At 39.0% G+C, this 26,705-nt stretch overlaps 1 protein-coding gene across 4 annotated transcripts in view; it reads left to right on the forward strand.

Moving 5' to 3' along the window:
- Positions 1–26,705, forward strand: part of RGS5 (regulator of G protein signaling 5) — a 187,747-nt gene that overhangs the window by 147,745 nt on the left and 13,297 nt on the right. For all 4 annotated transcript variants that reach the window (XM_058442539.1, XM_058442541.1, XM_058442542.1 and 1 more), the window contains 2 exons: positions 13,779–13,889; positions 20,171–20,232. In XM_058442539.1, the coding sequence (XP_058298522.1) occupies positions 13,779–13,889; positions 20,171–20,232 (173 nt within the window). The remainder of the gene's footprint in view (positions 1–13,778; positions 13,890–20,170; positions 20,233–26,705) is intronic.

Consider the following 26,705-nt stretch of genomic DNA (forward strand, 5'->3'; position numbering starts at 1 on the left):
CCTATCCTATCCTATCCTATCCTATCCTATCCTATCCTATCCTATCCATTCATCCATTAACATATTATTAATCAACACATATATGCAAGATATGATGATAGGGATAGGACAAATATGATAGTGACAATAATAATAATAGGTAACATTTATTGAGTATTTATAATACTATACACCAAGTTCCATGCTAAACCTATTAATGCATTAACTTATTTAGCATCACAACATATCTATGAGTTAGAAATTCTATTATCACCATTTTTACATAGAAAAATGAAGGGTTGGAATTGAAATTAAGGGTTGGAATTTAATTTGTCCAATGTCACTCTGCTGGTAATTGAGAGTTGGAATATAAACCCAAGCAGTGGGAACCTGTGGTCTTATCATCTATGTCATCCTAAGAGTTAAAGCACCTTTACGGTACTTAGTTATTTTTAAGATGCTCTGGGGAGACGAAGGAAGTAAGACAAGGCACCCATCCTCAAGGAGCTTGCTATCTCACTGGGAGTACATACATATGGGACTCTTAGGTATACATTTACAAAAAGCTAGAGTCATTCCGTGAAAACGTGCTATCCATAACTTTAGAAGAAGAAATGTGTTCTGCTCTTTGCTCTGTAACTTACTGGCCATGAGAACTTGGAAACATCTTTTAATTTCTGTAAATCTCAGTTTTTCCACTTTTAAAATGGGGGGGTGAAAATTAAAAGCTCTCTGAGGCCCCTTAAATATGCCTCTGTTTTGTAATTTTATAGTAGATAAGAGAGAAAGCAGTCTTGGATGGAGTAGTTACAGAGGTTTCAAGAAAAGAGTGAGACTTGTTCTGATCCTGGAGTATTAAACTGGCATAGAAGTGGAGGGAGAAAAAATGGTGTGCTTGGGAGATACTGAGGAGGCCAACAGGAGTAGGTGTACATGTGGTTGTGGAGAATAATGGGAAATAAGGTTAGCAGTTGAGGATGTTAGAAGGCAGAAAGTGATGTTTGAAGTAGATATGGTAGATCAGTGGTTCTCAAAGTGTGGTCCTGAACCAGAGATGTGAATCCTCAAACCCCACCTCAGACCTCCTGAATGAAGAAAAGCCAGAGGCAAAGGTTGCATACCATAGGATCTTATGTATATGAGAAAAAACAAAACTATAAGGATGGAAAACACATCAGTGGTTGCTAGGGATAAGAACAGGGGGCCAGGCGCGGTGGCTCACGCCTGTAATCCCAGCACTTTGGGAGGCCAAGGTGGGCGGATCACGAGGTCAGGATATCGAGACCATCCTCGCTAACGTGGTGAAACCCCGTCTCTACTAAAAATACAAAAAATTAGCCTGGCGTAGTGGCGGGCGCCTGTAGTCCCAGCTACTCGGGAGGCTGAGGCAGGAGAATGGCGTGAACCCGGGAAGTGGAGCTTGCTGTGAGACGAGATTGCACCACTGCACTCCAGCCTGGGCGACAGAGTGAGACTCCGTCTCAAAAATAAAAATAAAAATAAGAAAGAACACGGTAAGGGCTTTATTACAAAGGGGCAGCATGAGGGAATTTCTGGGGTTACAGAATTGTTCTGTATCCTAACTGTAGCAATAATCTGCGTGTTAAAACTCACACAATTGTACACCCAAAAAACGTGGGAATAAGGAAACTTTGGGGTGGAGTCCAGCTGTCTGTGTTTTAACCAGACCTCCAAGTGATTTGGGTGTACACTGAAGTTTGAGAACTACTGTGGTTAATATAGAGAACCATTGTAGGTGAGGAGGAAATTGTCTCTGCAAGGCTGGTCTGATAGGGAGTGCTGAAGGCACTGCAGTAGGAAGACGGAAATGGGCAGGTGGAATGTTACAGTAATTCAGACCTGGAGAAACGTGGTAAATATAGGTATGAAGAAGCAAGGACACATTTAACAGGATTTCCTTGGCTGGGTGCAGCGGTTCACGCCTGTAATTCTAGCACTTGAGGAGGCCGAGGCGGGTGGATCATCTGAGCTCAGGTATTTGAGACCAGACTGGGCAACATGGCAAAATGCCATCTCTACAAAAAATATTAATACAAAAGTTAGAAGAATTGGTTGAGCCCAGGAGGTGGAGGCTGCAGTGAGCCAAGATCATGCCACTGCACTCCAGCCTGGGTGACAGAGTGAGACCCTGTCTCAAAAAATAAAAATAAAAGGATTTTCTGGGAAGACAGAAAAACACTTGTGACAGATTAGCTATTGGCAATGAAGAAGAAAGTCTAAATAATGTAGATTGGAGCATTTATAAATTGTGAGAGTAAGGAGAATATTATAGTTACATAAAAATGGGATATTGGGAAGAAGGGTTGAGTAAAAAGGAATACATGGTGCCATTCACAAGGCATTGAACACCTCAGGTCCTTGATTGTTCTCATTTATATAGTAAATATATTGAATGTGATACCTTTGAAATCTTAATTTTTTATAGCTGGAGGAGCTATTAGAGGTTTTCTCACTAAACTTATTTCCTTTCTCCCTTTCTCTTTTTCTTCCTTTTCTTTTTTGACAGAAAATAAGAGAGCTCAAATAACATATTCAAGATCACCCAGAAAAGTACTGACTGAGTTGATAATAGGATTTAGTCAAGGGCAAATCTTTTGCTATTGTACTGTTTTGGTTTTTTTTTCTCTATTTCCAATTGTTATGCTCTATGTTACGTTCTGTGTTGACAGCTGTCATTTTTTTCTGTTAATAAGCTGGACATTTTCCTTCGTTGGCACAGGACTTTCTGTAAGTAATAATAATAATAAAGCTTGCCACTTATGGAGTACCATAGTACATATGCTAGGCACTAATATTAGTGTTTCACATATAGTAACTCACTTAATCACAAGAGGCTTATGAAATAGATACCATTATTATCTTCATTTTACAGATGAGAAAACTAAGGCAAGGTAAGGTGTAAAAACTTGCCAAAAGTCACACATGTAGTAAGATGAATCTGAGCAGTTTGGCTCCAATATCCATGCCCTTTACCACTATGTTATTCTGTCTCTTGCTTTAAGAAAACAAGAGTTTAGTTTTGGTATTAATTGGATTTTCTAAGAGTTCAATGTTCCACTTGACTTTCTCTCTAGGAACAGTCTTTTTAAATGTGTATCGTATTTGCTTTACAAGCTTCCAGTTATATAATCTGAGACAGGATTTTTGCCACGGTTGGGAGTTGGACATTGTCTCTGCCAAGTGTGGGGAAGATTTAACACAATTCAACATGTTACTTTTGACTGTAGTAATGGAATGGGGATCTGGAAAGTATCTTATGATATTGCTTGGACAGATCCAGGTGGTCATATGACTTAGTTATCCAAAACAGCTGGTTGCTAGTCTTTTCTTGATGACTTTTCTTCTGTAATGGAAACTTCACCACATTTATTGTTCACAATTTCCATGGTTTCATCACCATTTTACGGTAAGTTCTCCTGAACACTTCCTGTTTAAGTTTAAGCAATCTTTGCGTGTGTGTACGTGTGTGTGTTGGGGTAGGGGCCTTTCACGCTTATAGATGGCTGGGTTTTGAAAATTTATAAATGCATCATTATTTATCAGTTTCTTGTTTAAAGCTTCATAATCTCTTGAAGCTAGAGTCCCTTGTGTGGGTTTAGGTATCATCCTGGTTAAGGGTAGGAACCCTGGTGCTTTTAGGATCAAGTCTCATTAGGGGTACCACATACTTGTCCCCTTCTGTGCTCCTACCACCTCCCTGGACTCCTGAAAATGCGTATGTGGCTAGAGAAGATGAGGATTTGATTAGTTATGGAACCCTAAATCCCTGTCCTCTGACATTTTCTCAGGGATTCTCTCTCTTTTCCCTATTTTTCTGCTTCTTTTATTTATTTATTTTTAAGTTTTTAATTTTTTTTTTAATTCTTTTGAGACAGAGTCTCCCTTTTGTTTTCTAGGCCCGAGCGCAGTGGCACCATCTCAGTTCACTGCAACCTCCACCTCCCAAGTTCAAGCTATTCTTGTGCCTCAGCTTCCCCAGTAGCTGGGACTACAGGCACGTACCACCACGCCTGGCTAATTTTTTTGTATTTTTAGAAGAGACAGGGCAGGAGTTCACTATGTTGTCTAGGCTGGTCTTGAATTCCTGACCTCGGGTGATCTGCCCGCCTCGGCCTCCTAAAGTGCTGGGATTACAGGCATGAGCCACCACGCTCAGGCTTTCTGTTTCTTTCTTTACCACTCATCAAATACAGTAGTCTTTCACTCCTTCTCTCTGGGAACAAGCTGGTGTGTCTCAGTGATTTTGGGGTTTTGGAAAACAAATACCAAAATGGGATACTCTTGTCAATTATCATTTGCTTTTGACATCACAACACAACTCCCTCAGAGGCAAGAAAGCATGAAATGCCTGGCTACCATCTTTAAAGAGGAAAAATTACATGTGGAGGAACATATGAATTAACACCCGATACGTTAATATGTATTTAAGCTATTATTATTATCTTTAAGAGTTGCTACAGATCACTTGTTTTCTGCTTGTTTGCCGTGGAGAGGGGTGACTGCATGATCATGGGTGGATTCCTTGCACCTAGATTCAGGAATTGTATGATTAAATGAAAGTCTGGTGGCCTCATGTGGTCCTCCACACTTGGATATATCAGGGATCTGGGGAGATAAAGTGTGTTTCTCCCCCAGGTGACTGAAGAAGAGGATGCCCAACAAGTAGGGCCAGGTTTATGAAAGCAAGACCACCCTATGCATAATGAAATCCAACTGTGCCATACTTTTTGGACAAATACTTATTAACAAGCTCATGTAAAATGTTTGCATGACTTAGTCTATAATCTCAATAAAGTCCTAGTTCTTTCTGCCCTGACTACACCTTGTATGAAGGGTTTGCTCAGATACAATAATATTCTAAGCTGGGATTCTAATACCTTTTAGTTGATATCAGGCAACAAGAAATCTTAGCATCAATGTCTGGATAGAGGACTATGTGGGAATCAAGCCACAGGTGCCATCTCTAAGGGTTAAGAGTGAATTACACTTTCAAAACCTTTCTATGGAATGGGTGGGGGTTTCCACAATAGTGTCACCCGTCCAAATAACTTGAATATTATTGTGACTGGAGAGCCCATTATCTAATGAACAAGCCTACGTGTAAACACTCACTTCTAGCACGCGTTCTGCTAGTTGGCAAAGCATCTGATTTCGATCTCGATAGGGATAGCTGAGGCAGCTACAGCAGCCACCTTTGGAGCATGGTCTTTCTAAAGAGCTTGCTGACCACCGTTGAGATGTGAATGCTTGATTAGGTCAAGTAGCTGAATTAACTATGACACACATAATGTCATACTGTAGTGATTACAACCAGCTAAAATTTTTTATTTCATTGTTTTTCATTTCTTGTTTTGTATCTGTCTTGCCCAATTTAAACATAAACTCCATGAGAGGACCTTATCTTTTTTATTTCTTTGAAAATATCAAAACATATTATAGCATACATCATGTGGTAGGCATTCAGTAAACATACTTTTAATTTATTGAATAAATAAGTGGACAAAAGGAGAGGCTGCACAGGGTTTTCTTTTTCTTTTTTTCTTTTTTTTTTTGAGATGGAGTTTCACTCTTGTTGCCCAGACTGGAGTGCAATGTCGTGATCTCAGCTCACCACAACCTCCACCACCTGGGTTCAAGGGATTCTCCTGCCTCAGCCTCCCAAGTAGCTGGGATTGCAGGCATGCAGCACGACACATGGCTAATTTTGTATTTTTAGTAGAGACGGGGTTTCACCATGTTGGTCAGGCTGGTCTCGAACTCCCAACCTCAGGTCGTCCGCCCGCCTTGCCCTCCCAAAGTGATGGGATTACAGGCGTAAACCACTGCACCCGGCCTGCACAGGCTTTTCTCTGTCCACCATGGTCCTAAGAAATTAAGTCAGCTTATTTAAACAAGAACCCTGGGAGACTTCCTAGTCTGTTACTGCAGGTTACTTGTGATGGTCCCTTACTGAAAATGAGCTAACCTGGGGTAGTTGAGGTAACAACTTGAACATAAAAATGAAAAGAGTTGTTATTAAGACAATCTGCTGAAGGGAAACGTTAGAACATATCAAGAGTTGAAAGGGTATAATAGATAAACGTGCTTTCTGTGAATATATTTGACACAAATGACATTGTCAGTTCCATCTTTTCAGCCATCTTATAGTTTGAAGGGGCTTATTATGTAATTAATCACTAATATGAGCGAAAGCCTAAAACACTGCTAGGGAATGATTCACTTGTGTTTAGAAACAGAGCTTTCGTTTCTGAAGTCGTATCATAACACATTAATACTACTACTACTACTATATATTCCTTAGCATTTTCTTCACCTTTTTATCACTTGGAGCACCTGAGGAGTATTTCATATTAACTAACCATAGAGTCATTTTCCATCATGTATCATATATTAATTATATAAATCAAGTAAGAAAATAAATATGTTTTAACATGATATCACACTGTATTACTAAACTTCTCTTTCATATGCTGTTAAAGCACAGGCAATGAGTAAATTTTCTGTAGTTCAAATTGAAGTAGGTTAATTCAGAAAAAGGGTAGATGGTAGATGCCAAAACGATAGATTCTTTCCGGCACTGCCTTTCCCTGCAGTTAAGAGTCCGTCTTGATTTTAGGGGCCATGCTGAGGATCCTGGCAAGTTGAGGATTTCAGTCCCAGAACTGAGCTGACTTTCCACTAGCATATTCTTATACTCTCCCTAAGGGTTTTCAAGATCGTCCATTACCCTGTCTCGGAGCCACCTACGAGGAGCAAACTCCACTGATCTGAAGTTTTAAATGTGCAGCCAGGAAGAAGGCTGTTCCAGCTTTCAACAAAATGCATCCTCCCTCTTGATGGGCCCGCGCAGGCACCCTCCGGGCCCCCTTCCCTCTGTCAGTCTCTGCTGGGTTCTACCTCTCAGATTAATTCTCAGCTGCACGGAACTCAGAGGAGCTCCTCTCTCCTCTGGTCTCTAATCCGGCAAATGTCTTACTCTCGGCTGTGGACATTGACGGCTAGCGAGTGTTTTAGAAGCTTGTGTTTATCTTTCCTGGGTATCTATTCCAGACGTGTTCTTTTTCGTCCGTGGAAAGAAGCTTCGTAGTGTTTCTTCAGAAGGAAGCAGCCTGAAACCAATCTGCTCTCTGCTCAGTTCTTTGCTAATGCTCACGCCTTCCCACGGCCAGCAGGGGGCATCTGCGACACGGATTTAAATTGCATTGAATTTAAATTGGATTATCTGACGTTAGGACACCTCTTTTGGAAATGTGTTGTAAAAATCTTGCCTTATGCTTCTCAACTTTTCTCCCTCTCTTCTTCCTTCTCGTTGTTCCTGACATATGTCTGGCGTCTACAGCGAAACCTATTTTTGATTGCCAAAAGTCTTTCAACCACAGGAATAGCCTATGCCCCAGGGCTACTTCTGTTTCTTTTAAATCCTGAAAGATTATGGTCTCATAATTGATTCTTTTCAGATTGCTAGTGATTGCAATTATCCTCCCTGACTCTTCTCATCAGCATATGTTCTATATAATATGAGGAACTAAATGCCCCACTTGACCATTCTGAATCTCTTTCAAGGACAGAAATTGAATTCACTTACTTTACAGTGCTTATAATCATTTAATGGTGTTACCTCTGTCCAGTTAGCAAATTAGAGACATCTTAGTCCTCCGTGACTCATTCTAAGCTGCACTCCAATATTTCACCTACTCCACCCCAAAATGCAGCTTTACTATAACCTAGCAATTCAGTTCATTCATTCATTTGCTCATTCATCAATTTACATGGCAAATCTTTATTGAATGCTATTAAATGCCAGGCCCTGTGCTAAGTGCTGAAGTTGTAATTGTGAACTAAACAGACGTTCACTCTGCTCTTGGGGACCTCACACTTTAATGGGAGAGATAGACAATATTCGCATATACATATATATATGGAGATATAAATGCAAATTGAAAAATGCCGTGAATGGAAAATTCAGAGGGCTCTGAGGATACATTAGGAGCAGTTTTTAGGTATATAATATCTCCCATTGCACACTGGGAAGTTAGGGCTCTTTGAGGTTAGAGTCTATGTTTGTTTGTTTATTTATTTATTTAGAGATGGAGTCTCGCTCTGTTGTCCAGGCTGGAGTGCAGCAGCATGATCTTGGCTTACTGCAACCTCCCTCTCCTGGGTTCAAGCAATTCTCTGCCTCAGCCTCCCAAGTAGTTGGGATTACAGGTGCCTGCCACCACTTTTGGCTAATTTTTTTTGTATTTTCAGTAGAGACGGGGTTTCACCATCTTGGCCAGGCTGGTCTTGAATGCCTGACCTCATGATCCACCCACCTCGGCCTCCCAAAGTGCTGGGATTACAGGCATGAGCCACTGTGCCAGGCCTATGTTCTTTTGTTTTTATACTCCACCTACCTTCATCAGTGATTGGAAAAATATCTGCTATACAGTTTACATATATGTGTTTTATGTTCAATTGTTCCAAGTGTCTCTGAAGTGAGAAATAACTCTGTAACCCTTGAAACACCTACTATAAGACTTTATATATAATTGGTTCTTCACACATTCTGGTGGAATATAATTGTATTTCTCAAAATTTAACTATGCTTCTGTTTTTAGTGATTGCTTGTGCTGGTTTTCCACACTTATGCATCTTAAGGTGATAACCCACTAAATTCACCCACTAGCAGGAAGGACTGAGGTGGTCCGTGGCCTTTTGAGTTTTGACTTCCCAGCCAGCCAGCATACCCACACAGGGAGCAGATTTAAAACTGCAAAGCCCCAGAATTATTCAAACCGTTTTCACTTTGGAATCACTAGTGTGAGTCATCTAGACAAAGAATTATCTTCCTCTGAGCCTTCAATTAAACTTTAACTCAAGCATTTTCAATTGATTTTATTTCAAAACAAGTTTTTCTTTGTAAAACAAAAGAATAACAAGAGGAGGAAGAGAGATGACAGGAGATAAAAATAGTTTCTTGTTAACAAGCATTAATGTAATGTGGCCAGGAAAAAATGTCTGGTGTGCAGTCAAATAGAGCCTGAGACTGAGCATGAAATTGTAAACAAATTAGAAAATTATCTTCTCTGGATGGTATTGTTTTTTATGTTAAATTAATGTCAGATACGTTCAAGTTTATCTATAAAGGGAAAATAGTTTGGTAGGCTGGAGCTATTGTTTTGTTTGAATTTTTCATTTGGTTTGTTTTATTTTCATATGTCTGTGAGGCTATGGTAGGGAGGAAAGGCAAAAGGGGGATGAAATAATATTCCAGGGATTCTTGAGGAGTAAAACAAATCTAACATTATTTAGTCTTGTGAAAAGAGTGCAATGTTTAAAGTGATTTGAACTTCAGCGTTTGTCAACTCCTCGGCCTTTAAACTTTACTGTTGTATGAGCAGAAATGCAATAATACTATTCATTCCCTGAATAACGAACTCCTAATTAAATTTAATAGACTTCACAACTTAAATACTCTTAACTTTATAATGCTCTATACTTGAGCCTATACCAAGCCAGAAATTGATGCCATAGAAAGAAGTGTTTTCCAAAGCACTGAATATCTTTTCTCCCTTACATTTCCAGGGCAAATAGGAGGAGAAGAGTAACCTGATGTTCTGGTATGTTAGTCTGCTCTGAGGAAATGGAATACGATTTTCTCTTGGCAATATTGTAAATGATAGTTGATTTCTAGATCATTCCACAAAAAACTCTATTTAGGCAGTGATATAGATAAAATAGTAGTAGGGTACTGATTCATCCTGGTTTTAAAAGGATTTTGTGGTATGTCTTGAGCATTTAATTACCATTTATAAATGGTGTTTTCATAGAAAATGCATCCTGAAATAGTAAAAGAAAATGTGAGATACATTGAGTTCATATGATAGGATGCCACTTCTTTACAGACAGTCTTTGAAAGGCACTTTTCAATAGTTTTATCTCTTGTTTGTTTTCATACCAACTTTGCTGCAAGCTAGATACTGTATAGAGGTCCCTCCAACATCCATCCCTTTATCTGGAAGGGAAGCAGAGTAAATTCTTCAAATCAGCTTTCTGCTCTCTCACGTTTCACCCTCTTGCAGTACAGGCTACTTTTACATCCCTTAAAATAACACGCACCCACCCTTCTCTCTGGAACGCTCATTCTTTTCTAGCCCAACTGACTGACTGCTGCTCATTCTCTAGTTCCACGTTTGCCTCCTCTGAGAAATTCCCCCTGATTTACCCTTGTGGACACTGGCGCTCCTCTGCAAGTTCTGCTGCTTTCTGGACAGTCTGTCTTTAAGCACCTATTTGTGATTGTTTCCACATCTAAGACCTCTCTGGGCTAAAAGCACCTTGAAAGCAAGGAGCAAACCTAATGGTGTTTGTATATTTACTGCATACTTCCTGACACAGTAAACATGACCAATGAGTAAATCAGTAAGGAATAAATGAATTAAGTCACTAATAATTCTTTTACATACATTTGATTTCTTTGTTCTAATTATCCCTTAATCTCCATTATTCTTGCATCAAGAAATCAAACACAAATATTTTTCTGCCTTTTATAAAAGCAAAAGGTTCAAATGGAGCAAGAAATAGAAAAAAAAGGAACTAAAGTTGGTTGGGAGGGGGGATAAAGTTAAAACCAAAAGAACCAACCAAACAGAAACTTAAACATGAGAGACTTTCATTACATCATTGTTATCTAAATATTGGTGAGTGGGCTATTGGGTCAAGGTTGAAACTGCAAACAGTTGCAGCATGCATCCCACGGGTGGGTGTACAGGAAGGGAGGGACCTATGGAGCCAGGAGCACATGGATTATGGATGAAGGTTTTCATGGACTGGGTGGGATACTGTGTCCTAGTGCACCTTCCATCTCTGACTGTAATACTGCACATTAGCCAGCAGAGGGTAGCCACAAATATTGCATGTATTTCTCCTCCCCACTTAATGTTTTCTTCATTTTTCAGATAAATATAAAATTGGCAATTCTTGTCCCCAGAGGTAGAATATAGAAGGTTGTGGGTGTAGTAATTCCTTAGTAACTTGCGGGGAATTTTTTGTATGTTTCAATGTAATGTTCGAAGCTAGGGAACATGGGTGGTGGGTTGGATAAATGATTGTGTAGTTAGAACTAACTTTAAAGAAGCCGTGTTCTATGCCAAATGCTGTGCTAAGTGACTCATATGCATTAGTATATTTAATCATCTCAAAAAGTCTTAGGATATACTATTTTATCAGTCCAAATTTCTAGGCAAAAGAACTAAACATTAAATAATTTAAGTAACTTGCAACGCCTGGAATTAAAGCGACACTTATTCTAATTCACAATGTTATATAAGCTCCCTCAGCAGAACAGTCCCAGTTTTTACCCTAATGCCGTGCTGAGCTTGATCTGAGGTCCTGTGGGACCTGAGTTGGCTTTAGTCAGTGAGAGGGTCTTAGGGAAAGAGCGAAAACAGAACAAAATGAAAAGGAAATGACACTGTAGAGATGACTGCTCCTAAAACATAGTTTTCAAAACCATATTTACTAGCCTAAAGGAAAATATGTTATAATTAGGTATTTATGGAGTTTTTGTAAGTTACCACAGGTTTCCTTACATTTTTTTTCCCTAATATCCGTAACTGCAAATCTTAGGCATTTACTTAAATTGCCTCATCACAGCCTCCCTGTGAACAAATGAGGAAAGTATGTGTACAATAGTAAAATCCTATTTGGCTGCCATGTGAACTTCACCACATCTCTTTAAGACTTTGGTTATGATTAGCATTGACTGGGAGGTAAATGTTAGCAGATTTGTAAAGAACAAAATCAAGATATTTTTAGTTCACTTTGGCAAATATTTTTAAATGTTTACTATGTTGTCAAGCATTGTGCTAGGCACAGGGGTTAAAAGGTATTTAAGACTAAATTCCTACCATCAAAAAGTTCTCATATCCAAGTAGAAAAACAGAAACATAAGTCAATGACCATATGATGAACCCTCTCTTAAAAGCATGGGTAAAGTGCTAAGGTGACCGGGAAAGGGTAGCTTTTTGGGTCTCCCAATATTCAACAACTTGTCCTATGGATTAATATTTAAGATTTGCCTGGTGCTTTTCTAGTTTAGAATTGTGATAAAGTGATGGATAGATTAGAAGGTTAGTTTTAAAACTGAGTGTGAAAATAGTTGCATCCTATCATGGAGGAGTACCCAGAATTCTGACTATATCTACTCACTAAAATACTGAAGATACAAAGAAGCAGTAAATTCTTCTGTAGTTTGTTGTTTGGCAATTAGTAGTCATTTATCAAGGCTTACTGCACATAAGATAGTCTGACAGCCATAGGGAACAATGGATAAGGAGTTGGAAACAAAAATTTTAGAGAGAAATAAATAATCAAGTAGAATTATTTAATTTTATAGCTGGAAATAGCTCAAAAACATCTAAAATGGTGGATAACTTCATCATAACTCCCTCCCTCAGATGAGGGAACTGAGGTCTGGCAGTAAAAAGTGATCATTTTACTTCTCAAAAGAAGACATTTATGCAGCCAAAAAACACATGAAAAAATGCTCATCATCACTGGCCATCAGAGAAATGCAAATCAAAACCACAATGAGATACCATCTCACACCAGTTAGAATGGCCATCATTAAAAGGTCAGGAAACAACAGGTGCTGGAGAGGATGTGGAGAAATAGGAACACTTTTACACTGTTGGTGGGACTGTAAACTAGTTCAACCATTGTGGAAGTCGGTGTGGCGATTCCTCAGGGATGTAGAACTAGAAATACCATTTGACCCAGCCATCCCATTACTGGGTATATACCCAAAGGATTGTAAATCATGCTGCTATAAAGACACATGCACACGTATGTTTATTGCGGCACTGTTCACAATAGCAAAGACTTGGAACCAACCCAAATATCCGAAAATGATAGACTGGATTAAGAAAATGTGGCACATATACCACCATGGAATACTATGCAGCCATAAAAAATGATGAGTTCATGTTCTTTGTAGGGACATGGATGAAGCTGGAAACCATCATTCTCAGCAAACTATCACAAGGAAAAAAACCAAACACCACATGTTTTCACTATAGGTGGGAATTGAAAAATGAGAACACATGGACACAGGAAGGGGAATATCACACACCGGGGACTGTTGTGGGGTGGGGGGAGGTGGGAGGGATAGCATTGGGAGATATACCTAATGCTAAATGACGAGTTGATGGGTGCAGCACACCAACATGGCACATGTATATATATGTAACAAACCTGCACGTTGTGCACATGTACCCTAAAACTTAAAGTATAATTAAAAAAAAGTGATCATTTTTTCCAAATGTCATGTATCTAATAATAGTGAGGACCAGAGCCCTCAGAAGACTAGTAGGCAATGCATGCAGAGTTCTACTTGGGAACTCTAGCATCAGACAGCTTGGGCTCACATCTGTCTCCACCAAATACTGGCTGGGTTATCTTAAGTTATTTAAACTCCTGTCATTCGGTGACCTCATCTGCAAAATGGAAATAGTACCATAGTGTCTGCAGATATAAAATGAGAGAACACATATAAAACAATAATAAGGATTAAAATGTAGTGCAAATTAATGAAGGACATACTAAGAGCTTGATAAATGCTATTTATTAGAACTTACATGTCCTAATTTCTGCATTAGTGTTCTTTCTGCCACAAGAAAAATAAAAGTGAAATGGGATTTTGTATATTTTTGTTTCTCTGACACAGGAAGAAATCTCTTCTTAAAATCTGTATGCACATATGGTGTCCTCATTTCCCCTTGTGTCTCTTCTTTCAGGGCCAAGGAGATTAAGATCAAGTTGGGAATTCTCCTCCAGAAGCCAGACTCAGTTGGTGACCTTGTCATTCCATACAATGAGAAGCCAGAGAAACCAGCCAAGACCCAGAAGTGAGTCATGAATATGGATTCCACTCATTTCCTCCAGAGGATGGCCATTTTTCAAGTGTTTAGCACCATTCCTCATCTGTAGAACTACCCCCTTCAATTACTCATTAAGGATCATAAGAGCCCTTAGAGAGTTGGTTTGCAAATAAGCTCTTTTTTTTTTTTTCTTAACTATCTCATGTCTGGAGCATCTTATTGAATACAGGCAGAATACTTAAAAAATAAAAGATAAGACTCTGCCTTATTTTTGAGAGACAGACATACTTATAAAATAGACAGACCATACTTATAAAATGATACCAGCCACTACAGCAGTGTGGTAAAAATACCTACTCATTTACTGCCTTGGTAACCACTCCTGATCCAGTTAATTATGAGCCCTGGATGCTTACCTGCTGATGAACTATCTAAAGCTGCTTCCTCAGCAGGGGGATGTGAGAACATTACCCTCAGAAAGATACTAAGGACAAGGCAGACAATTTCAGTCTAATCGTTCCTTCTCCAAGATAGTGCCCCTCAAGGTCCAACAGAGGAACAAAGTCTGTTACTTAAGTGAAGAGTGAACACTTGACTAGCTATTTCTATTTACCAAGTATTTTTCCCAGTTCATAAATTAATATTCTTGATTGGATTTCTGCAGTCCTCCCTCATCCCCATTCTCCTCTCCCTACATATTCCTCCTGTCAATTCAGGCATCCTAGGGAACTATTACTTCTAAAGAGTCATGATGTTATGGCAGTGAATCCAGGTCTCACACTGTGCATTGGCCCTGCTTTAACTCAGGAACACGACTCCCAGCATTCCCATTGTTCATCATCATCCCTGCTAGCTGCAGAGACTGTTACTACCTAGACAGATACACTCCATCTTCCCATTAAAACAGAGATACCCATGAAAATCAAGAAAGGAAAATGGGAAGAAGAAAAGGCCAAGGCATTCAAATTCCTTCACTCTGCTATCTTAGAGCTTTGAGGATATCACAGAAGTGTGGTAAAAATATAGGAGTCCCTTTAACCTCCATTTCTCTTTTTAAATGGAACATTTGTGTAAATTGGCCAGCCTGTCCTTTGTCCAAATGACCTCAACTTAATGTAGCTGGATTGATTGGGAGATAAAGAGATGAGTTATTCTTTTTCTTTTTTTAATCTTTTTCCATTAGCCTAAGTGAATATTTCCATTCCTCTCTTTTTTTATTACTTCAAAGTGATTCTAAACAGGAAGTGAGGCATAATTGCGTTTTCTGCATTTGAAAAGGAGAAGCTAATTCAGTGTGGAGCAGCAGGCACCAAGCGGTAGTGGAAAGTTTAAGAACCACATTTCATAGCAGCAACAGATCAAAACATCTATTTTGAAGTAAACAATGCAAGGATTTATTGATCCGTTGGAATTAACTTTAAAAAAAATAGAGTTCTACATTTCCTGCTTTAAATCTCTGCTTTAACATTCACGTAGACCCTTAAACTGTTGAGATTAAAAAGGATTCAGAGAGAAGCTGTTCTGAAGAAACACTTGGGCTGACCATTTATTGGATTATTTACTTCTCTTGTCTTCCATCCCCTTTTTTCCTCCAGAAGCCTAAATTGTTTTGGAAAATTCCTTCTTATCCCTAGAGAATAATTCTGTGTCTATTGCATTTTCAACAGTGACCAATAAAAAAGTTTCCCACTCTCTTCTGAATCCATAAACCCCATCCCACCTCCTCATGTTTGGCAACTTTCTATGCCATTTATCTGACAGGAAATACTGTGTTCTGCATAAGCTCCGTCTCTCTCTCTCTTCTCTCACTTTAAAATTTCTCTGTATTTTTAACTCATGTTCTTCTTTCAGAGGGGAAAATAATTCTTCTCTTGATTGGAGGTATTTTTAACCCTTCTCATATTCTTTGGATTACTGACATCAGTAGAATCCATTTTTTTAAAAAGCATTTTCTATTTTTTAACATGTATTTTTGAGTTCTCACTTTTTTTAAAAAAAGGACCATTGAGAAAAACAGAAATAAGTGCTTATATTCCTACCCCCTAAAGAGAGCTCTGTTCCCGTTTTTGCATTTTTAGTAGCCCTTTTTCCCTGTGGACCCTCTTCCCCTAGGAGCAAACAGGTACCCATGTTCCATGCTGAAAAATTATCTCCCCACCTTTCTCTCCTTCTGCTTCTATGCCTTTCTCTTACTTTTGCTGGCTAACTGTAGAAAGAGAAGTCTGTACTCACGGCTTTCAGTCTTTTCTGTATCTCCTTCTTATGCAGCTTCAACCTTACTACCTCACCCGAACTGTTGTTTCTAAGGCCCCATCTGTGACTTGTCTGCAGTGTTTGATGGCTCACCAGTTGACCTACTGTTTTTTTGGTTTTTTTTTTGAGATAGAATTTCGCTCTTTTGCCCAGGCTGGAGTGCAATGGCATGATCTCAGCTCACCACAACCTCCACCTCCTGGGTTCAAGCGATTCTCCTGCCTCAGCCTCCCGAGTAGCTGGGATTACAGGCATGAGCCACCACGCCCGGCTAATTTTGTACTTTTTAGTAGAGACAGGGTTTCTCCATGTTGGTCAGGCTGGTCTCCAACTCCTGACCTCAGGTGATCCCCCCACCTTGGCCTCCCAAAGTGCTGGGATTATAGGCATGAGCCACCACGCCCAGCCCAGTTGACCTACTCTTAAATCTCTCTTCCTTGACTTCTAGTCCTGCATTCCCCTCCTGCCTTCTCTTTCTCTAAGTGCTCCCACTGTTGCTCACCCTCTGGATGTGAGCATTCCTTAAGGCTCTGCTGTAGGTCCTCCTGAGAAACAATAGACAACATTAGCCAACCACATAGGTTTAGTCTGTGATAACTGTTATCATGGCTTACAAAATCATCAATTGTAAAATGTTAGGAGCTGATATAGATATTCATATAGTTTATTTTATATTATAAATGTCTCCCTTTCCCCTGCCTATTTCAGCAATTTTTAACCCCTTTTTCTGGTTTGTTGTTGTAGTGATCATTTTATACTAAAGATGACCTCCACACATAAACAGTACCTAGCCTGTGCTAGTGGAAAACAGTTACAGGAAGTTGTCCTACATACGCTCACCTGGTTAGGGTGAGCCTGGTTGTGAGGACTAAAGATCTATGTACAATTTCAGGCCCGCATATGGATGTCAAAAAATGACATGTTTTGCTTGTTCTTAAGTCTGTATGCCCAACCATGATGCTCAGGTCACCACTGGTTATCAGGTAAGGGCTCAATAAATGCTCATAAACTTGAGCCTGGTCATAAGCATACTGTACTGTTGGGCAGGAAGGGAAAGGGGACTAGGCACGTTTAATTGACAGTAAATAACTTGAATTTTCTTGTCCTTGTTAAGAGCACCGATGTGTAAGAACATTTTTAAGACATTTAAGTATGTGCCAGGCACTATGCAGATTAAAAACCAAATCAAACAAAAACAATACAAAAAACAAAAACAAACAAAAAACCCAGCCACAGGCACTTGAGATTATAGCTAGTAAGTACCAGCATTGCCAATAGCAGTAATAATGGTTCATGGGACTGGTCATTAAAATCTGAGTTTGGGGTTATTTGTGGCTTTCATCAACGAGACTAACTCAAGGCAAAACCATCATTCACTTACTTATTAATCTGACACACATTTATTGCAAGGTGGATTGATGCGTAAGGGTACACCCAGGATAGGGTGGAATGGGAAAAGTTCTCTGTGCATGACAACCTATACCCTTTGGCAGTGAGTGCATCATTGCCATGTGAGAGATTCAGTGAGTAAAAGCGGTAAGAGTAGAGTAAAAAGAGAGACAGCGCTTCCAGCAGAGATGGCCACTTCCTGGGCCAGGTGGCATTTACACTAGGCATTATAAAACATGTGGTTAATCATCTCTATAAATGTTTATTTTGAGTTTCATTTGAAATAGCTTCCTCTCTCTCCCCCACACTCCCACGCACAGAAACTCCATACCCATCCTCTGTGGTCAGCTATGACCTTGCAAACCAGAACATTTATTGGTCATTTAGATCTGCATCTATCTTGTTTCCAAAGAAGTCAGACCTAATGAGGACTGGCAAATTCTGAGAATAAGGACAGGATGAACCTCTGTTAACTCCTAGGCTGGTAATCAAAACACTGGGCTTCATGCTGTGGGGGATGTGTCCTACTTGACTGTGCCCTTAAATCAATTTGGACCAATTTCACCCCCAAGCGGGCTCTGCACATTTCCTTTTCAGGAATTTAATCTTGGCTGTGATTTGCTGCTGTTATTGACCATTAGCCTGGTTCCAACAAGACCATTTGGGACAAATCAGATCGGATAACATGCTTAAGTTTGGTATACCTGCTCATGTCATTTCTTCTTCCTTTGCTTCTCTATACTAACCGGAGGAAAAGTGGGGCAGGAAAGTGATTTCATTTAATGAGAATATTTACAAAATCAGGAGATCTTGTGAGTAAATCAGCCCTCCTCTTGCTCTGAGCTACTTTCTTTTGTCCAATAATTTAATGTCCTGCTGCTTCTGTCAACAATGAATAGAGACTTGGTGGGTGTCTATTATGTGCAAAACATTGAACCTACTATAGTGAAGAAGGTAAGATGTGTAAGACCTTGTGCTAAACATGTAGGTATGAAATAATATGTACATAAAACAGTTCTCCACTTGCAATAATATAAAAGAGCCAAGGGGAGTTATTGACCTCTAGTAGATAGGTCCTTTTCTGGTTAGAAATAAAATGGACAAGAACGCTATAGAGACATAATTATAATCACCCTGTTCATGCCATTTTTTTTTCTTTGTATGCTCCTTTATACTAGCCAGGGGAAATGGGAAGAGGGATGGGTAGCTCACGTGTTAGAAATAAATTTCTGAGGCATCAGTATGTTTTCCATCTATGATGCCTGCGTTTCTAGCCAGCAAAACAGAAATCACCCAAGATTATTTCACAAGGTTTGTTACCCTCAACTTGGCAAGTTTAACTTGCAAAGAGTGAACACATAAAAATTTATGAAAAATCATATAATCAGGACTCACAACCGATGCATGTTCTGCAATGAGGAATAGAGAAGTAAAGGGATTATTCACAATACTTTAGCCCAAAACCTACTGCCGTCTTGGACTCTTTACATAAATAAAGTGAGGCTGATTCTGCACCTGGGACAGCAAAATGAAAAGTAGAACAAGCAGCTGTCATATCAACCAAACCTGCTAATCTGAATAATTAACCCCCCTGAAATATCATTGTATAAACATTAGAAGCAGGAAGTTTTTTTTATTGCCTGGACAGTTGATAAACAAATTAAGAGCTTAGGAAATTCCAGTTTAGGAAAAACACCTCAAATGGCCTTAATATTCTAGTAAATGCTTTGTCAGTCTGTTTTGATTTGGCAATGAAGAACTCACATCATAATGCAAGAGTTCGAGCCGGGTGAGCCGAAGAGTGTGCAGTCAGCCATTTTTCCCAGACAATACCAGCTCCACTTGACACATCCTGCTGTGAGAGAAAAATTGGTGGTTGAGATGAAATAGCTGCAGGGTTTCTGCATATATAAATGTTAAAATAGAAACAGCCTAAGGAGAAATTATATGTTGGCTATAACCTTCCCTTTTTGAGTCAGCATCTCGAGCATTTGTGTATGACATTCCTATTCAGGATATATTAACCACTCTTTTTTTTTTTTTAAATTACAAAGAGTAAATCTTTAAAAAAAAGTCTGATCCTGTTCTAAGTGGGTAGGAAAAATGCACCTACGTTTTTAACATGTAAATTTGCTATGATCACAATCCCAACATAAGGAAAGCATTATACACTCACATCTTCCACTATCCTTAATTAGACGGCTTTGGGATGTGGATGTGGAACCCCAATGCCCTCTGCTGATTCAGTTAGGTGGTTAACATGCAGTATTGGTGAGGCAGAGAACAGGAATTCAATCTCTGTAATGGGACAACTGGATTTCATGAAGTTATATTTGGAAAAAAGACCACAGTTGGAACAACTTTCATGGGATATATAAGACTATCAAGACACAGCTTAATGTCAAACAAACTCTACTTTTAAAAAGGGAAAGACCTAACCAAAATGTTCAAAAAAGATGAAGATATGCAATAAAGATGTATGAAAACAAACCCAGCTCATCAAACCCAATTGTTAGAGAGAAAATAATTTAAACTTCCTTGTCCTGAGGATAGACCAGCAGTCATATCATTCCCATCTAAGAGAAACAGAAAGTAGTTATTGCTGGTACATGTGGTTCAATGCCTACTTATGCCATACCCCTTTTCTCTCCTTATTATTAATGTAGACCCTCGCTGGACGAGGCCCTGCAGTGGCGTGATTCCCTGGACAAACTCCTGCAGAACAACTGTAAGTTTCCATTTTTTTTTTTTTTTTTTAATAAAGATCAGGTTAGAGACAGAAACAAAAAACATCTTTGTATTACCTGTGTTCTTCTTCCCCAATGTTGACATTTCTTCAATCATTGAAGGCGATATCAATAAAGGAAGGGGGCTGTGGGTATGTGATTATCCAGTTCACAAGAAAAGGAGGGTCCGTGGCACTATGGGGGAATGTGAACGTAAGGTGTTCTGAAGACTCGTGATTGCAGTTGTGTTCCCATCTGTCCTGCTTACTTGCATGAGCCAGAACAAGTGGCTTGACCTCCTCAACATTCTCATCAGTAAAATAGAGAAATTACATTTCCTGACTTAGCCTCATAATAAATTGATAAAGATCAGATATAGCAGCGTAAAGATTGCTAACAAGTCATGAGTAGTACATCCTGGTTCAAACTATTATACTGTCAACTGCTCTTGTGACCTGACATGGGTTGTTATCTCCCCCAGCCTCAGTTTCCTCTTCTGGCACCATGCCTTTTACTTCTTCATTCAAGAAATGACAAAGATGCTGATCAGTGCAGACTCTTTTCCAAGCTAATACCAGTGCATCAATAAGCACTAGGTGCATTTCCCCAATCCAAAATCCTTACTGATTCCCATGGCTTACAGGATCAAGTTCAAATTTCTGATGTTCAAGATCACCATAACTATATGGCCGGTCTGTAGGCAAATTGAACAGTTCTCTGTTCCATATAGGATTTCTACATATAATCCCCTTGGCTGGAATATCTTTTACTCATATCTCTCTCCCTTGAAATTCTCCCTCTCCTATAACAGACAATTCAAATAAGAAATGCCTAGTGTCCCTTGACCATCCAGAACAATTTATCCACCCTCTGAACTTCCAAAGTCATTTGTCTGCACATCTTTTATTCCACTTAATAGTTGCTGCCTTGTGTTCTGTTCATAGTTGGCTCCCTTCTATGATAGGTTATAAACTCACAAATGGGCAAGAGTTAGTCTTTTTCATATAGATAATTTCACAACAGGAAGTATATAGTATCAGGAAAACAAATATTTGTTGAATAATTCATTCTAAAAGTGTGAGTCAATTTAAAATACCCTACCTATATTTCTCCGTCTTTATAACAAGAATGGAATATGAAACTTTGTTACGTGCTTCGCAAAAATAAGGATTTACAAAATATTTCTCACAAGACCATTATAATTAATGGGCACAGAGTAGATGACAAAGAATGTATGTGGAATTGTATATGAACATTCCTTATGTCTTGCTTTTGGTGTCATAAGCTTCTGCTTACCTGCAATAGAATTAATCTTTTATTTTTGGAGACAGAACACCACAGTCTCTAAGGTGGAACTTTCTCTAGCTTATTCATTTCTGATTCTCTCCTTTTTTTTCTTGTGCTAAACAAAGTACCCTGCCCTGAAACATGTAAGATGTTTGGTGAATATTTATGTAGTGAATGAGTGAATGAACTAAATTCTTTCTGCTTCTTGGACCTAGAAATTCCATGAGGTCAACTAGTAGAATAATATTTATGTTTATTAATGGACTTATTGTCTTGCCTCAGTGGTTTCTGGGCCAATAGCAGATTGACAGATGACCTATTGATAAATTATGAATACTAGTACTCTGAGCACAGGTATTTATTGCTATTGTCAAAAAACCTGAGAGTTAGCAGAACTATTTTCATGTTTTCAAAACCTTTAAGGGGAAGAATAAATATTTATGTGCTCACATACAATCCTTTTCAGTCACACTAAATCCTTAGGGCCACATGTCTATATATTTAAGGCTTTTAGGAGACAGAGAGCTACCAGAATAAGAAAGCTAGGGTTAGACAGAGTTAAAGAGAGTTAAGCTAGAGGCAGTTAGTGTTTGAAGGATTGAAAATTTTCAACTTGCAAACAGATGATTACCATCGTGTGAGACTGAGGCCTGAGAGCCTCACAGTAATATTTTCTACTTCTCAGAGGAGAAAATATACATGCACCTGTGTGTGTTCATGTATGTGTGTGTGTGTGTGTATACACATGTATGTATGTATATATATATATATAATATTCACAATATTTCATTTAATTTATATATGCATTTTAAATTATACATGTGTATATATGTGTATGTAGAATGTAGGTGTATGTATTCTTGTGTGTGTTTGCCTATGTGTTTATATATAAGTTCCACATAATTATCTTAAGTAATTAATATTTTTAAGACCTGGGCAATTAATTTCCCTAAAGCAACAAATTAGAAAGCATTTATAACTATTCTAGCCAATGCTTTCCTTAAAAGGGACACTAATCCATTCAAAGTAGCCCAACTAAAAAAGAAGGGTTATGGTATGGAGACCTAACAGAAACAAAGGCAAGCCATGCCCTCTGGGGGGCAAAGCCATCAGTAAGTGAGACAGTCTCTCCCCTCTGTTGCAGGAAGTCAGGGACCCCGAACGGAGGGACTGGCTGAAGCCATGGCAGAACATAAATTGTGAAGATTTCATGGACATTTATTAGTTCCCCAAATTAATACTTTTATAATTTCTTATGCCTGTCTTTACTGCAATCTTTGAACATAAATTGTGAAGATTTCATGGACACTTATCACTTCCCCAATCAATACCCTTTCTTCCTATGCCTGTCTTCACTTTAATCTCTTAATCCCATAATCTTCATAAGCTGAGGAGGATGTATGTCACCTCAGGACCCTGTGATGATTGCATTAACTGCACAAATTGTTTGTAGAGCACGTGTGCTTGAACAATATGAAATCTGGGCACCTTGAAAAAAGAACAGAATAACAGCAATGTTCAGGGAACAAGGGAGATAACCTTAAACTCTGACTGCCGGTGAGCTGGGTGGAACAGAGCCATATTTCTCTTCTTTCAAAAGCAAATGGGAGAAATATCGCTGAATTCTTTTTCTCAACAAGGAACATCCCTGAGAAAGAGAATGTGTCCCTGAGGGGAGGCCCCTGAAATGGCCGCTTTGGGGACGGCTGTCTTTTACGATCGTAGCTGAGGGATGAAATAAGCCCTGGTCTCCTGTAGCGCTCTCAGGCTTATTAGGATGAAGAAATTCCCTCCTAATAAATTTTGGTCAGACCAGTTGTCTGCTCTCAAATCCTGTCTCCTGATAAGATGTTATCAATGACAATGCATGCCCAAAACTTCATTAGCAATTTTAATTTTGCCCCAGTCCTGTGGTCCTGTGATCTCGCCCTGCCTTCATTTGCCTTGTGATATTTTATTGCTTTGTGAAGCACGTGATCTCTGTGAGCCACACCCTGTTCGTACACTCCCTCCCCTTTTGAAAATCACTAATAAAAACTTGCTGGTTTTATGGCTTGGGGGGCATCACGGAACCTGCCAACATGTGATGTCTCCCCTGGACACCCAGCTTTAAAATTTCTCTCTTTTGTACTCTGTCCCTTTATTTCTCAGACCGGCCGACACTTAGGGAAAATAGAAAAGAACCTACGTGAAATTTTGGGGGTGAATTTTGCCTGATAACCCTCTCTAGTTCTCTACTCTTACCATCACTCTATTGCTCTCTTCTTCTTTATCTGTCTCTGCTTCTCCCCATGACTTCTCTTTCTCTGTGTCTCTCTTGCCACTCTGTCTTTGCCCTTTGCTTCTGTCTGTCTGGCTGTTCCTAGAGAAGAACTAGTGGAATGCCAGTCTTGCCCAGATAATTCTACTCCAACATCACTGAACTGAAGAGACAATATTTGACCTATTTTCCCAGACATCAGCTATAGAATACCATGAATAACTGTAAGCCAAACTGACAAATCAGTTCTTATGAGAAGTTCTTATTTGAATCCACAAAAACTAATAGTCTATAATCAGAAATTACCCAACATTAGCTGTGGCTGATGCAAAACAGGTAATGAAGAAAGATACATTTGGGACATATATACATCTAAAGCTTCACAACTGGGGCCAAGTGCAGTGGCTCATACCTGTAATCTCAGCACTTTGGAAGGCTGCAGCAGGAGGATCGCTTGAGGCCAGGAGTTCAAGATCAGTCTGGGCAACATAAAAAGACCCCATCTCTTAAAAAAAAGAAAAAAAGAAAGAAAGAAAATTAGCCAGGTGTAAGGCAGGAGGATGGCTTGAGCCCAGGATCGTACCACTGCTCTCTAGCCTGGGCCACAGAGACAGACCCTCTTGCTATAAAAACAAATCAAGACAAACCACTTCACAATCTCTTTTTGCATGTTTGATTTGATAAATTTAAACCATTTAAACTTGAGGAGTAGCATCTTTGTCAATTTGTAAGGGAAATTTGGCATTGTTATGTTAATGTAGGATATTGACTTTCACAGTTGATGTGTTAAATAGTTCCCCAAGAATTCCTTACATTCATATCTTTAATTTTTATTGAGTGAAAATGAAGTTAATTGGTACCAAGCTTCTAAAAAAATATAAGACATTTAAGTTGCTACTCAATCTCTTCTAACAAGGTTCTTCTCACTTTCCTTCATTTTTAAAGTAATTTTTAATCATCCAGTATATATGACTGTGTTCTGAAAGTACATCAACTTCCTACATGTTTTGCCTTCAATTCTTTAGGTGGCACCATCTGTTTTCATTTCATAGGCACGTTGGGCATATAAACAGTGTGTTGTTCTTCAAACACAAAAATAGATTTCACATGGGAGTTTAAATAAGACAGTGACATTTAATAGTTCCCCACACAACCATTTTTAAGAACAGAGAAGAATGAAACAAGCCAGAAGCAGCAAAGTTTTTATGTGGATCTCCCTTCCCTAGGAGTTCCAGAAGGCCAGAGCATCTCCTTGAGATACCCCTGCGATTTAGATTTGTCCTTGGAAAATGAAGGAGCCTGAATCCAAACACATCATTTTGTTTCTATCTTTGCACTCCCCTTTTGCTTCTTTCTCTTTGGTTTTCTTCCTTCTCTTTTCTGGCTCATTTTTGTCATTATCTTCCTCATGGGCAACCATAATTTCCTTGAAAATAATTATTATAATAATAAAAGCAATAGCTAACACTTATTATTCATCATGTGCCAAGCACTGTTCTAAGCACTTTGCATATGTTAATTTAATGATTGCAATAATTTTAGGACTTGAGTACCATCACAATCCCTAATTTTCAGAAACTGAAATTGAGATTAAGGGGAATTAGGTAACTTGCCCATGAAATAAAATGCTGTAACAGCAGCAAAATCCATGATTAATTTTTTTAAAGTTAGTGTTCTTTGATTCTGTCACTTGGAAGGAAATGCTTCCCTGAATGTGTCTTATTTCTGTGGGAACCTCTATTAAATGTTAGGTGCACAGATTTAGACTGGGAGGTGGGATGCAAAAGAGGGGCAAACAGGTGAAACTTACTCAAAGAATTAACAGCCTCATGGAAAAGATATAGAAGCAAACAATCCCAACAAAAGAACAGAAAGTGACTGCTTCTCTCATAATGATAAAAATCTTCAAGGGCAAGTCAATGATAGTAAGTAAAGGCTACCTCACAGATGAGGCAACATTGGAGTTGGGCTTTGAATTAATTAAAAGATTAATTTTAAATTTGTAATGAATAACAATAATGAACACCAGCATGCATTGAGCTACATAATGATAATTATGTCAGTTACCATGTAAGAATTTTATATGAATTATTTATTTCTTAGCACAACCCCATCAGATAGGTTCCATTAGTATCTCCATTTAACAGATGATGCAACAGTCTCAGAGAGATTTGATGACTTGCTCAAGTTATTGCAGTAATATAATTTTTAACCAATAAGCTAGAAATGGTGCTTATCAACTCTCAATGACTTCATTTTTGTCCCTGCTGGTTGAAGAGATTTGCACTAATCTAGTTTTTAATATTTTTTCCCTTTGTAGCAAACTGACTTGGATTTGTCTAATGCTCCTTTAATTTTCAAAGTGATTTTATAGGTATTTTCACCTTGTTCTTAGGTAGGGCTGGCTGCTAGTTTACATGGATGTCAAAAGTGACACCATTCATTAGGGCAAACTCTGGAATTGTAATGTAGTTTAAAACCTGGAGTGTTTCCATAAGACCAGATAATCAGGTGGGTTTCATTGGCTTTCTAGATAGTGGATGCCTGGTGAGGTGGGTTGAGAGGTACTCTGAGGCTCTGTGCAGGCTCAGCAGGGAAGAACGTGGTGATTTGTCAGGGAGATGTGCTGAGGCTCTACTGGAGTGGGTAGAGGAATGGTTGTAGGGCAAAGAAGAAATGTGTGTTCTTTGCAGAATAGAGACATTTGGCCTGGATTGTGTTTGACTCTGACCCAATAGGATGTCCGCAGGGGTGATAGGAACTAAACAGAGATAGTGACTAAGGAAGGAACTGACAGACAACCAGAGGCTAAAGAGGAGAAGGGGTCTCAGGGGTGGCTTTAGAGGGACCCTCTAGAGAGTGCCCAAAAGCCAGGTGCACAGATTTAGAGAAGGAATAGCTTTACACATCTCGCAGATGAATATAATG

Source organism: Hylobates moloch, unplaced genomic scaffold, assembly GCF_009828535.3.
Source record: "Hylobates moloch isolate HMO894 unplaced genomic scaffold, HMol_V3 SCAFFOLD_8, whole genome shotgun sequence".
Classification (NCBI taxonomy): Eukaryota; Metazoa; Chordata; class Mammalia; order Primates; family Hylobatidae; genus Hylobates; species Hylobates moloch.